Raw genomic sequence first — 15,171 nt, forward strand, 5'->3', positions numbered from 1 at the left:
AAAGACAATTAATAATAACAAGCTTTGTGACCAACTTTTATTTTTCTCATTTTCTTAAATGATGTGCTGTCCTATTCCTATTAGCTCTCTTTTACTTTTACAGTATTTGTCAAAAAAAAACTCACCCTCTCTCTCCCTCACACTACCTTATCTCACCTTTTGTTCCTTTGTTTTGTGGTTGATATATGTATTTCATTACAAATGACAGTACAGTACTGTACATATCCTTTAATAAAATATGTACAAATCACATTAAAAACATGAAACAAACCAAGCCCAATCAAGTCAGATGTCTACCTAGCTTTCTTCACCCATCCATCACTGCATCCCTACCCCCTCCAAGCCAGAGTAACAGTTCCCCAGCTCCATCCATCTTCCAAAACAACCCTACATCTGAGTGAGTTCCACTACAAACCCTAACTGCCTCTTCTCTCGCATAGTGACAAGCCATGCAACCCCTCTCCCCCACCCTGGAAACTTCTCCAGGTCTCTGCCAAGCCCCCAACCATTCCTTGGTCTGTTTATGAGTGTAAACAGTGTTAACTACATTTTCCTGAGGCTGCACAGCATTGCCAACCAGCAAAGAGCATTTTATTAATTTTTTTTAAATTATATATATCAGATATCTTTGGGGCTTTGGTCAAGGGTCTGGGTGTCTTGGATAGTGTCGATTTTTAGATAATGAAGATACAGATTACTGTGTATATAAGTTTGTACACATGTATATACATAAGTATTATATATATATATATATAATATATATATATATAATATATATATATATATATATATATATATATATATATATATATATATATATATATATATATGTATAATGACAATACGTTGGCAGAAGCAGGCCACAGCACAAGGAAGGACAGGGTAACAAGGAGATAGCCTGTCATCTATATATCTATATATATATATCTATCTATCTCATCTATATATATATATATATATATATATATATATATATATATATATATATATATATATATATATATAAAATACATACATACATACATACATACACAGACACAATGGCCCTACTGATATTCGTATGGGCTGTCAGACTATCAAGATTTAGGCCAAGCACTACAACCAAAGCTTAGCATAATTCTTTTTCCATACTCACTCAAATCTACTTATTAAATTCTATGGGTGAGGAAACGTGTTACTCAACCTCACCCTGCTTCACATTCTAAGATTCCTTGGTAGAACTAAGTAGTAAATCCAAGTTGGATGTTTCTTTGGAACTTAATTTTTCCATTAGTATTCTGGGTGCTTATCAAGAATTTACCATTATTTTGGGGGGGATGGTGTAATTAACCTGTAATTCACATCACAACTTTTTCCAAAAAGGTAGGGGACCCATTGGGAATACATACCGAGTTTTGGGGGGGTAGGCCTCAGGGATGTTATTCATTTTACATAGTAGGGGACCCTAAGGAAAGTGGGGTTCTGGGTCAGGTAGGCCTTGTGGACAGGTTAATTCTCTCATTTGTTCTATTATGATCCTACACGGTAGAGGACCCTGACAGAAAGCGGAGTTCTGGGTGGGGTAGATCACAGGGAGAGGGTGATATTATGTTATTGTGGTATTTCTTATTGTATATGACATTACAGAGACAAAAAGCTGAAAAACAAAAGAGGAATAACACGAGAAAAGTAGTTGTTTCAAAAGCCAATCCAAGCTACTACTACTACTATTCCAAATGCTATTGAGTATGCGCACTGTTACAGGGGAGCTTTTGGTACAAAGACCAACTTCTAAGTTAGGAAAATGGCGGAACTGGGAGGGACACAGTCGAATGAATACATGTTCAACCAATCATGTTACAGTATTAACTCTACATTGAAGAAACCTGTTGATCATGCGCACAGATACCACATGGAGAGTTAGGAACGAGAGAAGAATTGGGGGTATTCATACACCTAGTGACATATATTCCTTTCGGTTTTCAGTTTCTACAACCATCTGTTCTTTCTGCTATCTTTTATTTCTAGCTTGTCACTCAGAACAAGGGTCACTTACATTGGAATCATTTAACACTCAGAACAAGGATTACATTGGAATCATTAAATCTGCATCTGCTATAAGTGGTATGAGGATCAGTATCAAAAGAGGCTAAATAACAAAAGCAAGGATTGTCACCTACCCCTGGGCATCTTCTCTGAGGCAAAGCCTTCTTAAATGAATCAAGTGCCTGCATCTCTAATGCAAATCCCACAGACGAACACAAAAAAAATAACAGAATCACACACACACACAAACAAAAAGAAAGCGAAACACCAAAACGCCAAGGTTTAGATAGGGCAGGAAGTGCATAATAAACTGGCTTCTATGCGAGAAAGGGCAGCGCACATCTTGCAAGAAGATAGTTAAGAGATGACTGGTGCATCATGCGAATGGGGAGAGAGGAGTCTGTGTCTGCTCTCTCCCCATTCGCTATCATCCTGTTGTCACCAACCTTGTTCTATTAAATGGTTCCAGTTAGAGCTAAGAGACTTTCCGTTACAAAAGACCGGGGTTGGTACCATATATGAACAAAAGAAACATTTGCTAGTATCTGTGGGAGTAGTACACAGTCAATCAAAAATCAATGTACAGTACCCATTAACATATATGAAAACAAAATCCAATCTTATTATAAAATGAATAACCAAATAACAAACTCTCTAACTTACAATCTACTATCTGCCTTACATCAATCCATGATTAACTAGTGATATCCCTAAGAAATATGAGACTAATTTCTTATAAAATCTTTGCAATTGCAATGAATGAATTAATGAAGGAATAAAAATGGAATAACAGAATTATGTACTACTTAAAAAGTTAATGTGGCAAAAAGATTTACACCCTAACATAAAAAGATATGGCATAATTAAAAGAGTTAACATACATTATATGAAGTTCAAGGCTTATGTTTATTTCAAATTATTATTTAAAAAATTATATTTCATAGTTGGGAATCATATTCGGCCAAAAGTCGAGGACTAACCACATGTGAAAATTATTCTAGAACAAAATACCCACTTCAAGTCCAATGGCCAAGAAGGACTAAGCTAGAAGTCCATATGAAAGCCAAAACCTAAATTGTATCACATTCCTGATATTTCAACAGTCAATTTTATTGCCAGGTAGTTTTAGTCCTTAAGTATTAGTCTGATCTGTTTGACATTATCCATAGCGAATGTTCAAAAAGTTAAGCTGAATGTCAAAACACACTAATATTTGAAAATTTCTCTTATCACTCTGCCTTTCTATCCCTCTTCTCTCTTTTTCTGAGTTCATTGTGGCATTAGAATGACAACATATATTTCTAATTCATATTTTCCTAACTTTTTTACTTATTTCCATTTTCAATGGTCTACCACAAAGTTTTTCTTCTCAAAACTTTTTGAATTTAATATTTGCCAAAAAAAATACCTGTCTGACATTGGCCTGGGTTTGCCCACACAAGAAAACCCTGCCTCTCTGAGGGGTAAACTCAGAAGTAGTGCAGGAAACAAAACAAAAAGCTAAATTTTAACTCTTTCCCGAACAGCACACACAAAAAAAAAATGTCAAACTTTGAAATGAGCCAGTTCACAGTGCCATTACATATATACAGCCATGACAGACATTATCTAATAGTCTTTCATGGATATTTCTGACTATTCAAGTGCCTTGCCTGTTTCCAACCCTGTTCTTAACAGAAGTGAGCAGAATGCCTCCACGTAAGCTTCCAAGCACAAGGGTCAGGAAGGTTGAAAGTGCTAAACAGGCAACCAAGAAAATGAAGTGAACTAAAAGGCCTTTGGACAGTAACACAGCACACCTTTACCATTAAGAAGACCCAGCAATAAAGCAGGTGGTCTGGTTAAAACAGAGCTTTCCTTCTGAAGGGAAATTTCACCTATCAAGAAATAAAAGTAGTTTCCATATCAAGCAATTACTATTTATATCTCAGTCTACCATCTTTGAGCAGGTATAATACTACTACTATTAATAGCAGTACATTAATGAAACTGTAATTTATGCATTACAATTTCTAACTCAAACACAATGAATATGAATACAGGCATATATGAAAATCTTCACATCATATTTGTTTACATTATGTCTTGGCAATCATATCAATTTGTGACCCCACATTATCAATCACTTTTAATCATTTTGGATGTTTACAAAAAATCTAATCACAGGCATATAAAATCTATCAGTACTACTACTATACTCACAGCATAGTATATCAAGCTCCAGGAGGATACATGTTCTCCATCTCCTCTCTAGTTTTTCAAGATCGAAAATGGAAAGTGGAAATGATCTAACTTCACTTACACAGAAAATGTTTGGGAGAAGGTGACTGGCAGACATCCTAAATATGAATTATCTAAACCACCAATAAAAATCTAATATCTTAAAACAACTTCAGTACACTACTGAACACTTGCTGCATATGAGGCCAATACTGATACTAGTAGGCATCGACCACAAAATACTTTACGGTAGTTTAACTATAAATTCACATACTAAAACAAATATTTGTTTTTTTATAAAAGCAGAATATAATCTGAAATAAGAGGAAGAATGAGATAGCTAACATAGGTGTCAGTAATACTAATATAAAAAGAACCCTTGCTGAGAGGTGTTTAAATTTGAATGGTTAAACAAACTATAAAATGTATTTGAAAACCATCAATAAAACACACAGCACAAAGCACTTCATGACAAACTAGTTGGGAATGAACTAAGTATTGACTAATACAATTCCATGCAATAATTAATGGGTACACACCTGCACACAAATTGTGAACGTGTGTACAGTAAAAACAAAACAAGAATTCGCTAGTGTGCTAATCTCTCAAATAATATCATATTACTGCTCAAAAACCAAGATGAAACTGAGGTCCACACTAAAGAGAAGCAATTCAAAATGTTACTGGAGGCATAGCTGCCAACAGGTAATGTGTATTGTGCATGGAGATGGCACAGTAAAGAGAACCTTTCAATACCTTGCTAGCCAAGTATTACATAACATCTTGCAGTGAAACAGTATTATACTTTAGATTTCTGGTACTATTTTGTGATTCATCTGATTCTTTAAGTCCCCTTATTCCTGAACTTCAATTTTAATGTCTACGGAGAGTTAGACACCACTTGATACCTTTTTATCCAATGATTTTAAACTAAGTTTTAAAAGAATTTTACTTATCATTAAAAAGAATTAACTTTAACTGCTGATGCAAAAGACATTTTGCATCCTTTATTACTTGGTGATTAATATGACATTCTAAAACCACTGTTTACAGTACTTTCCTACATGCTGTCTTAGATTTAGCATTCGTTTAAATTTAGCTTGTTTAAAATTGCTTACATGAACCATAATCCACTTTACAAAATTCTGAAAATTATTATGATTGGCTGATAACCAAAACAAGGACACGTGTCAAAGTTAACCAAGGCAATGGGACTGTGCAATAAATGGAGATTACTGGATAATGGAACTGAATTACAGCCAACTCTCAACAGTCTGGGTGATGGTAAGAGTTTAATTCACTGACTACATGCTGTCTGCAAAATGACTTACATCTACTGTTAGAATGGAATTAAGTTTTTTGTGTGACAAGACACTTATGTGCCCACCATGCTTATCATGTGTTCAATCCAGTCAAACAGCAATGAGCATCCCTGCATGAGTAAATGGTGTTTGGTGAGGTAAGAAACTGTTTATCCTGTAACAAAGGAATGCTACATGGTTCTAAGTGAGGTATGTTCAAGAGGAAGATAGAAGGATTGATAAAACCAACTACAATGCCACTTTTGATTCGTTAAGCAAATAGATGCCTGAAACAATATCTAATCCCTTGTGCGAGAATTACCTTGCCTGGCATAACATGAGGAGTCCTTGAAGACCATTTACTACTGTAATCAACTGAAATAATGGAGGAGTGCTCAAATAAAATAAAAACTTTTCGTTTGTAAGCTTGCCCATAAAATATCACTTTACATGAGATGATAATTATGGTGATATATTAAGAGGAATTTCCGACCCATTTTCTTTTTCAACTGATTTTTTTTTTTTTAAATATCTTAGTATATGTTACCAAATAAAAGGATATTACTATTGCACTTCCAAGGCTATCAATATTTGTGACTATTATTATTTGCTTCTAAGTTACATTAGTCTACATAGGTCTAAGAGAGTACTATACTTATTAGTCTTCATAACATTACAATTGTAATTTACATCAAATTATATTTTCATGGTGTTATAAAATCTTTCCATGAATAACATAGTACTATAGTGAATTATTTACTCTAAGCATATGCATATTGTAATTCATTTAACTTTATTCATTCTGGATCTTTGGGTAAAACAAACCTTGATACTAAATAAATATATGTATACTCATTATGTAGAGTAAATATGGAAAATTACTTACATTTGGTCTAAGGTGGATACACAACTTATCAGACAAATCACTTTGTCTGTCTGTCTGTCTGTCTTCTCTCTCTCTCTCTCTCTCTCTCTCTCTCTCTCTTTCAATATTTTTTTTGTGTGAATGGACTATATCAACTAGAAGCTTATTTTCCCTCTTCATCAAAACACCAGTTATTATGAGGGTTAAGCTGATCTTTTGCTGATCTTTGAGAACAGTGTGACTAATGCAACAGGGACTTTTTATGTAAGGTACACATACTCACATTTCCTCTTTCGTCGCACCCATCAACAATATGGCTGTTTTGTTCTTGCTAAGCTGCCAAATAATGTAGCTTATCAACACATTACCCTCATTTGATGACTGACAGCCAAAGATGGAAAGCTGCACATCCACCTACTTTCAATCAACATATGTGACATCATAGGTAAGAGGCAAGATTATGTAGCCTATTGTTCTGTTTTTATTGTGTTTTCAACGCCTATGTAAGACAGTTACCTTTCCATGCAATTTTGACAAAAATAATTAGATATGCTTTAATTTTGGATTCACACTTTAGTTTCCTTTTTGTTCATCCTTCCTAGTGTTCTAAAGTGAATTTTTCAAAATGTTTCATGCAACTTTCTTTAAATGAAATACTGTCTTGCCATTTTTTAATATATCTGTAAAATTAACTATGTTATTCTTATGAGAAAAATCATTTCCATCTGTATAACACAAGAATACATTATTGTTTAGTGAATATAAATTACTGAAAATGTGGAAGAACTTTTCTGGGTAACCATCCCTAACATGATGATCTTGGTTCTTTACAATCATTAGAAGATAACCTGTTTGGTCATCTAACACAAGCTCTGTACCTGCATGGACTCTAAGAGCACTTTCAACACCTGCCCTCCAAGAAATAATGTATGCTACTTGCTTTGCATAGCATCAAGTATCATATTAATCTGCTGAGGTGTTACATTATCACAACAACCAGTACCAAAAGTCTTTTATTTCCTCTACTGCAAAATTGTGATGGTTTTCCAAGTAGTATTACTCATTACTTTAAGAGAAACTAACTTACTACTAATCTGAGGGGCCATGAACCACTGACTTAACTTTTCCTAATTCCCATTTATCATGAACCACTGACTTACGGTAACTTTTCCTAATTTCCATTTCTATTTTTTACTTGAAATATTTTTTGGTTAATTTACCTTTGCTTATTATTTTCTTATTCATTTAACACATGAGCAGCAATACATTTGGTAAAAGCCCTGAGTTCACCTAGTACATAATGTTTACTTTAATCTTCTCTGATACATTAAAAACAGATGAACAGAATAAATCTGTATCTCTACGCTTTTCTATAAATTCACCCATATTCTTAGTCTGAGGTTGAGGCAGAGAAACACACCTCAGTGCCTTGTAAAACACCATCTCAATCACAGTTACTTCATCAGTGGTAACTGTGGGGGAAAAATATGTCTATAAGGTTGTTTGTAACAATGCATCATTAGAAACCACAATGCCTCCACCATGTCTCTGAAACACATGATCCTACAATTATGCATAATTTATAAACTTCATTAGATCACCTCAGTCATCAAGAGCCAATTTACTGAATTAAGATTAACAGAGGAATGTGGCAGACGTTTACAATCTTTTTGGAACTAATCATTACTTATGCTACTATCTTCATTAATAAATAATAATTATGATACTTTTTGACTACTGTTCAACAGATCAATCATCAACCATAGCTGTCTTTACCGACCCACTCGCAGCCTTAGTCATCTTTCAAAAAGTCCATACCAAGATTTCCCCACTCGTTTAAACCTAATCTATAATAATGAACGACATCAAAACATAATGAAGAAAAAAAATCAGTGACATCATTGCCATATATGACTGGTTTCTTCTTACACAAGGCCACTAATACCCATGATGATCCACAGCCAAACACAGAGCAAAGAATTTCAAAAATTAGTCAAACGACAAACTAGTGTAGTCTTTCCATATAAACTTTCTTCCAAGATATACATTAAAAGTGCCTTTTGTGCTGCCCCAAGCCCTCCACTGTTAGTCATCAAAGACAGTGGTACTTATACCTATGATTTTGCTAACATATCTTGTTGCTCTCTAAATGACAATCTCATATCTTGTTGCTCTCTAAATGACAATCTAAATACGCACCAATTCAGACAATTTCACCAACCCTAGTAATAATATCTATGTTGAAAGTTTTGATGAACGACTAACAAACTAAAATGTTTCACTCACTTAGGCCGCAAGCTATGCCTTGATTAGCACTAAGAATGTTCAGATCTTTTTCAACATCCTATTTGTTACCAATTTCTAGGAAACATTTTCAGGGTAAGGACAAAACAACAACCTGATAGAATGGCACCAGGAGAAAAACTATTCAAGTTAGGTATAGCAAATTCTCCAGCTGCAAAAGTGCTTTGGAGATATCTTAAATCACTACTTTCAGTAAATTATCTATTTTTTCTTTTTCCACAATACCCCTTTTTTTTCACCTATCTCTGTACTGGCTCAGTGTATAGAGGGTATATGCACAATGCAACAATTTTCTTGGCTAGACATACTACTGATGCTAGTTTTCCCTTATAAAGTGAGCAAATACTTAAACATTTTTTGTGCCCTGTCTGTTAAAACTGTGGTATGAATAACATGTTAAACAAATTGCAAGAGTCACAGCATATGCTATTAAGGTAAAAGATGAAGAACTAAACAAACCTAGCAAGCAATTAATTCATTCCATGGAATACATGTTTGCTATTTTGCATAAAATGAAAAATGAATAACAGATCAACCCTTGGTGAAAAAAATGGCAAAGTCCAATCATATAATATACTTGGGAGAACAGAGGCAAGAGGGCATGGAAATTGTAATAAATGCTAACTAAACTACTATATTGTTCACTCTTCAAAATTGTCTAAGTTAAGACTTGTAAAACAATACTGTAATATGGGTTTGCCTTCTTCCCTAACAACTATTTTATTCTAGGAGAAAATAATTCTCCATACTGCTAAAATACCCAAGTGTGGCTGGTATTTTAAATTGAAAACATGACAATGTAGAATTTGCTTATTCCTACTATAAACATAAAGAATAAATCATCATGAAATTGCCAACAAACTGGAATTATAGAACATAATCACACAGGAAGTCTAAGTACAAGAAATATCTTAATCTTGGTTTTGATCACATGAAAAAAAAAAAAAAAAAAAAAAATCAGACACTGACATACCTTCAGAGGAAGGCCCATGAAAGTAGATAGCAGAAGCCTGATCAAAGTTTTGTAAACTTACTGTAGACTGCAAATACTTTAATCTTTATAAAAATCAAACTCAGTACTGTTCTTTTATATCGTGTCATTTAAGAATGGAGCAAAATCTTACTTCCTAATATAGCATCTACATCCTGCAAAGGCCTTAGATAGTACAGGCCTTCTCACTATTAATATATGAATTCTAACACATCAATGTATTTTCACAAAGCACCATACTAGGAAACCATGACGACAAACCATGCAAGGCAGGTGTATCACACATATAAGTACGACAAAGGACGGAGACTGGAAGTCATCAAGTCAAAATATTTATTTGTAACCAGTCAAAGAGATACTTTATGATATAATGAATTATATCTATAACTAATCACCCTACATTCTTTCATTTCAACAATTCACTTAAGAAACCTGCAAAAATCATACTTGTCAGGTATGCAGTTTTGACTATTTGATTAACATACCTATTATATTGAGCTTAAAACATTTCTAGACAAACTCAAAGTTCAGTTATGGGTCCCACAATTGTAACACCGGGAATGTTACGAGGGTCGCACTCAGTAACATCGCTTGAGCCCTGTTGCCTATGATGTGGGGAAACATGAGGAGCGTGACTTGATAAAGCTGAACAGCTTGAGGTACTGGGATTAATGGGAATTAATTTTTCTGGGTTGGACTGTGATAAATTGGAATGAACACAATTTGAATGATGGACATGATGAGAACTAAGGGCTGAGCCTGAGCTAGTTTCATGTTGCAATATGCTACTGGAATGGAGAACTGTAGGAGAGTGAATTGAATTAGGGACATCCCCTCTCCTCCACGATGAGGCTGAAGCAGTTTCAACACTTTCTAAAGATGACAGACTATCCTTTGGTTCACCTTCAGAAGAGGTAGATGTGGGGAGGTGAGGCTGTACTGAACTGGGAGGACAATCTGAGTTTGATCTGTGAAGAGTCAAATCTACTAAAGTTAGTTTGGTACCTTCTTGACGCCCTGTGGTTTCCAAAGAACTAAGGCCATTCACTTTCTTTCGAAGAACATTAACCAAACGTTCCAAACGAGCGCACTGATCATGTAACTGCCAACGTGATGTTTCACTTTCTCGAAGCTGAGAACACAAGCCTTCCATGTATTCTGCTGACACACGACTAATACCTGCAATTAAAAAAAATACACTTCTTATTTATATAGAACATTTGAAAAACATTACAATTTAAAACACCTTGTTATGAAGAACATGAACATAATGAACTACTATCATCCCTCTGTTTTAATATATAAACAACAAACTTGTCATTACAGTATTTAAAAAGTAAGAATTCAAAACTCATGGCCACTGGAATACCCAAAAAGAATAAAAATTTATGGAGAAACTATCAATGGTAACTGCCTTCTGAAAACCTTGAAGTAACATATTACTGTAATGCATTACATAATAGGTAAATAATGTGTAAAATGACAAATTTTCTAAGACAATTTGTATTTTTCATAGCTACAAACCTGATGTCTTAACAATAGGATAATTTCTAGAGCCTAGCTGGATTCGGTTAAAAAACAGATGAAAGAAAGGAATCCTGTGATATCTGGCAATGCATCCATAGATCAGGTGGCGACCATTCACCTATGACAACACGTCAGTCTTTCCAAACTCAGGATGTCTTAACACACAGAGGGGCGGCTAGAGGCGGGCAGTATAATGTTAAGACCTCAGGTTTGTAGCTATGAAAAATACAAATTGTCTAAGAAAATTTGTCATTTGTTCATCCGCGAACAAACCTTCAGTCTTAACAATAGGATAGACTCATACTTGGAGGGTGGTACAAGACATCCTAGACTGGCTGGGGGCCTACCCACCAGTCCAGCTTCCAGAAGAAATGACTTCTGGAGGGGGACTGAAGTCCGTTGAGAAGCTAGATAAACTGATAGCTAACCACTCAGAACCTGAGTGCCGTACAATAATATATGGGAGAACCATTGTATAGGGAACCAAAGAGAAACTCTTGACTGTCTAATAGCAAACCAACACACCAGGGTTTGTACTACTCTCAACTCCTCCTTGCCAAGGAGTGGAGTATATGCTACCAAATAGAGGGTTTGACATTTGCATATTAAGCGACCACACTATCAGTATGACTACCTTACTCACTGTATCAGACCTGTCCAGCGAATGGCGTGTCTATTCCTTAACCCGCCCGAAGGAAGAAGGAAAGGTACAAGAGAAAGAAGGAGACCAGCCAACTCTCTCATTCTCTCATCCACACAATCATCTTAGGTAAGATACAAAAGTGACCTGTTAGGGGAAACTATGAGTTATACAACTTGTTTAGGCAACCACCACAGTACCCAGGGAAAACGTGTCCGCAGATCTGTGGGCAACACCCTTAAGATAGAAAGAGGCGAACGTGGACTGGTGTAACCAAGTACCAGCGCTCAGCTCTCTATGTACAGCCAAGTTCTTTTTGAAAGCCAGAGAGGGACCAATACCCCTAACATCATGCGTTCTAGCCTGCACAGACGTGGTGGTGGAATCGTCAAGGGACAAGTATGCCTGTCTGATGGCTTCCCATATCCAAAAAGAGATAGTATCCCTAGACACCTCTTTCTTGTACGCCCTGTGCTTTCAAAAAGTCTGCGGCAGCCTGGTCTGAGGTGCTGAGTCCTTTTAAGATAGCAACGCAGGGCCCGGACAGGGCACAACAAAAGCTCTTGAGCATCACCACCCACAAGTCATTCAGTGATGGAATGGATAACAAGTGAACCTGTCATCGTGCACAGGGGGATTTTGGGTCTTGGCCACGAATTCCGGGACAAATTTGAAGGACAACGACCCCCAACCCGTGGTGTGCTTTACCTCACAGCTCAGATCGTGGAGCTCTCCTACCTTCTTGGAAGATGCCAAGGCCAGAAGGAAAACTGCCTTGAGCGTAAAGTTCCAGTCAGATAAGCGACGCAAGGGCTCATATGGACTCCTAGTGAAGCTCTTGAGAACCAAGGAAACATCCCACATCGGAGGCTTGAGCTCTCTAGGAGAACTTGACTGCTCAAACCTCTTAACTAGAAAGGAAGAGGTGATGTTGATACATTTAAGGCATAACACCAAACTCAGGGCCAGCCTGTAGCCTTTAATGGCAGAAACGGACAAACGTTTCTCGTCTCTGAGGACGGTTAAAAGTCTGCTATTTGCTGAATAGAGGTTACAAGTGGAGAAAAACCCCGTTACGACACCAATCACAGTGGATCGCCCATTTGCCTTGGTAAACCACGGAGGTCAACTTTCTGAGACTGCTGGACATATGCCCTGCTGTCCTTCTGAGAAAAGCCTCTCACTCGGAGGAGAAACTTGATAGCCTCCAACCGTGAAGAGACAGGATTTTTTTCAATGACAGCAGATCTGGGAACCACTTCGCCTGAGGCCACAGAGGTGCTACCAAAGTCATCCTGAGACCCTGTGAACTCATTATCCTGTTCAGAACTTGATGGATCAAACAAAACGGAGGGAAGGCATACACCTCCAGGTTGTCCCACAGATGTTATAATGCGTCCTCTGCCAATGCTAAAGGATCTGGGACCAATGAACAGAATATCTCCAGCTTCCTGTTAAAGCGAGTCGCAAAAAGGTCCAACATGGGTCTACCCAAAACCTGGAAAAACTTGTCTGCTACCACTTGATGAAGGGACCACTCTGTGCCTAGGATCTGATCCCGACAACTGAGTTTGTCTGCGACCACATTCCATTTGCCTGGAATATACCTGGCTGAGAGTCTCTACCTAACTGCTGACCGCCCACTGGTGGACCTCGACGGTCAAGGCATGAAGTTGACGGGAAACCAGGCCTCCCTGTTTGTTCATATAGGCTACCACCGTGGTTTTTTCAGACATGAGAACAACAGAATGACCTTCTACCTTCTCCCGAAACTCCTTAAGACCCAGGAAGGCTGCCTTCAACTCCAAGACGTTGATATGTTGCCGTTTGTCCTCCAAATGCCTGAAGCGATGAGGGCGCCTACATGAGGCCGCCCAACCTGCGAGGGAGGTGTCTGAGAACAGAAGGAAGTCCGGTGGAAGAGAACGAACAATTCTGGTCGTCCAACCACCAACGAAGGTCTTCTCTCACTTCTAGAGACAGAGGAACCATTAACGGGTGAGTCCCCCGCTTGAGACCAGAATCCTCCCAGTCTCCATTGCAGAGACCGAAGAAGAAGACGCCCATGAGAGACCAGCTTCTCCAGGGATGACAACACTCCCAGAAGAACCTGCCACTGATGAGCTAACTGATGTGGTTCTGAGAGGAAGTTGCGCGCCACCACCCACAACTTCTCCAATCTCTGATCCTACGGGAAAACTTTTGTCACTGTCGTATCGATGACCATGCCCAGGTAGAGAATCCGTTGACTGGATACGAGGTTTGACTTTTCCTGGTTGACTACGATGCCCAGTTCCGGACAAAACCGAAGTAGATGACCCCTGTCCTGCAGCAGCTTTTCCCTGGAAACTGCCAAGACCAACTAATTGTCGAGGTACCACAGGAAATGGATCCCCTGAGCATGGGCCCAAATTGACACGAGAGAGAAGACCCTTGTGAACACTTGAGGGGCTGTTGTCAGCCCAAAGCATAGGACTTTGAACTGGAAGACCTTGTCCCCAAGAGAGAAGCGAAGGAACTTCCTGGGCGTCGGATGAATAGGGATTTGGAAGTATGCGTCCCTTAAGACTATCGACAGCATGAAGTCGCCTTCCCTCACGGCTGCCAACACCAACGCGGGGTCTCTATCTTGAACCGTGTCTTCCTGATGAAGTGATTCAAGGAGGACAAGTCAATCACAAGTCTCCATCCTGCCGATGCCTTGAGCACCAAGATGATGTGACTGTAAAACCCCGGAGACGAACGCACCACTTCTTCTATCGCATCCTTGTCCAGCATCTTCTGCACTTCCTCCCGAAGAGCCAAGAACTTCAGAGAATCTGGAGGATATGCCTTCCTGAGCTGCGGTTTGTCTGACAGAGGTGGAGAAAAATTGAATGGCAGTAGGTACCCCACCCGAAGGACATCAACCACCCACTTCTCTGCCCCATAACTTGCCACTTGGCCCAATGGCCCGCTAGGCAACCCCCTCCGTGGCACAGGAGAGGGAGAGGCACCTAACCTACCGACGGCCCCCTTCACCTCTGGTCCTTGGCCTAAAGGAAAGAGAGCAAAAGGAACGTTAATCCTCTGACCTAGGCTGAGTCGAACGGGAAGGCCCTGCTGAACTCGAATTCCTCAACAGCCTACCAGGCGACGATCTTCTTGACTACTGCTGGACAGGGGGAGGAGGAGGAGCCGGACGTCTCCAAGGACGAGACTCCAACTTAGACATGGCCTGGTGCACCAGTCTGTCTTTGGTGCCAGCCCGACATTGGCCTATCCCATTCTAATCAGCAGAAGGTTAGCCCATAAATTA

At 38.2% G+C, this 15,171-nt stretch overlaps 1 protein-coding gene across 3 annotated transcripts in view; it reads right to left on the minus strand.

Moving 5' to 3' along the window:
• Positions 1 to 1,032: 1,032 nt before the first annotated feature.
• Positions 1,033 to 15,171, minus strand: part of LOC135217296 (uncharacterized) — a 317,399-nt gene continuing 303,260 nt past the window's right edge. For all 3 annotated transcript variants that reach the window (XM_064253051.1, XM_064253049.1, XM_064253050.1), the window contains one exon: positions 1,033 to 10,885. In XM_064253051.1, the coding sequence (XP_064109121.1) occupies positions 10,227 to 10,885 (659 nt within the window). In that variant the 3' untranslated portion in view covers positions 1,033 to 10,226. The remainder of the gene's footprint in view (positions 10,886 to 15,171) is intronic.

The sequence above is a fragment of the Macrobrachium nipponense genome, chromosome 7, assembly GCF_015104395.2.
Source record: "Macrobrachium nipponense isolate FS-2020 chromosome 7, ASM1510439v2, whole genome shotgun sequence".
NCBI classification, from domain to species: domain Eukaryota; kingdom Metazoa; phylum Arthropoda; class Malacostraca; order Decapoda; family Palaemonidae; genus Macrobrachium; species Macrobrachium nipponense.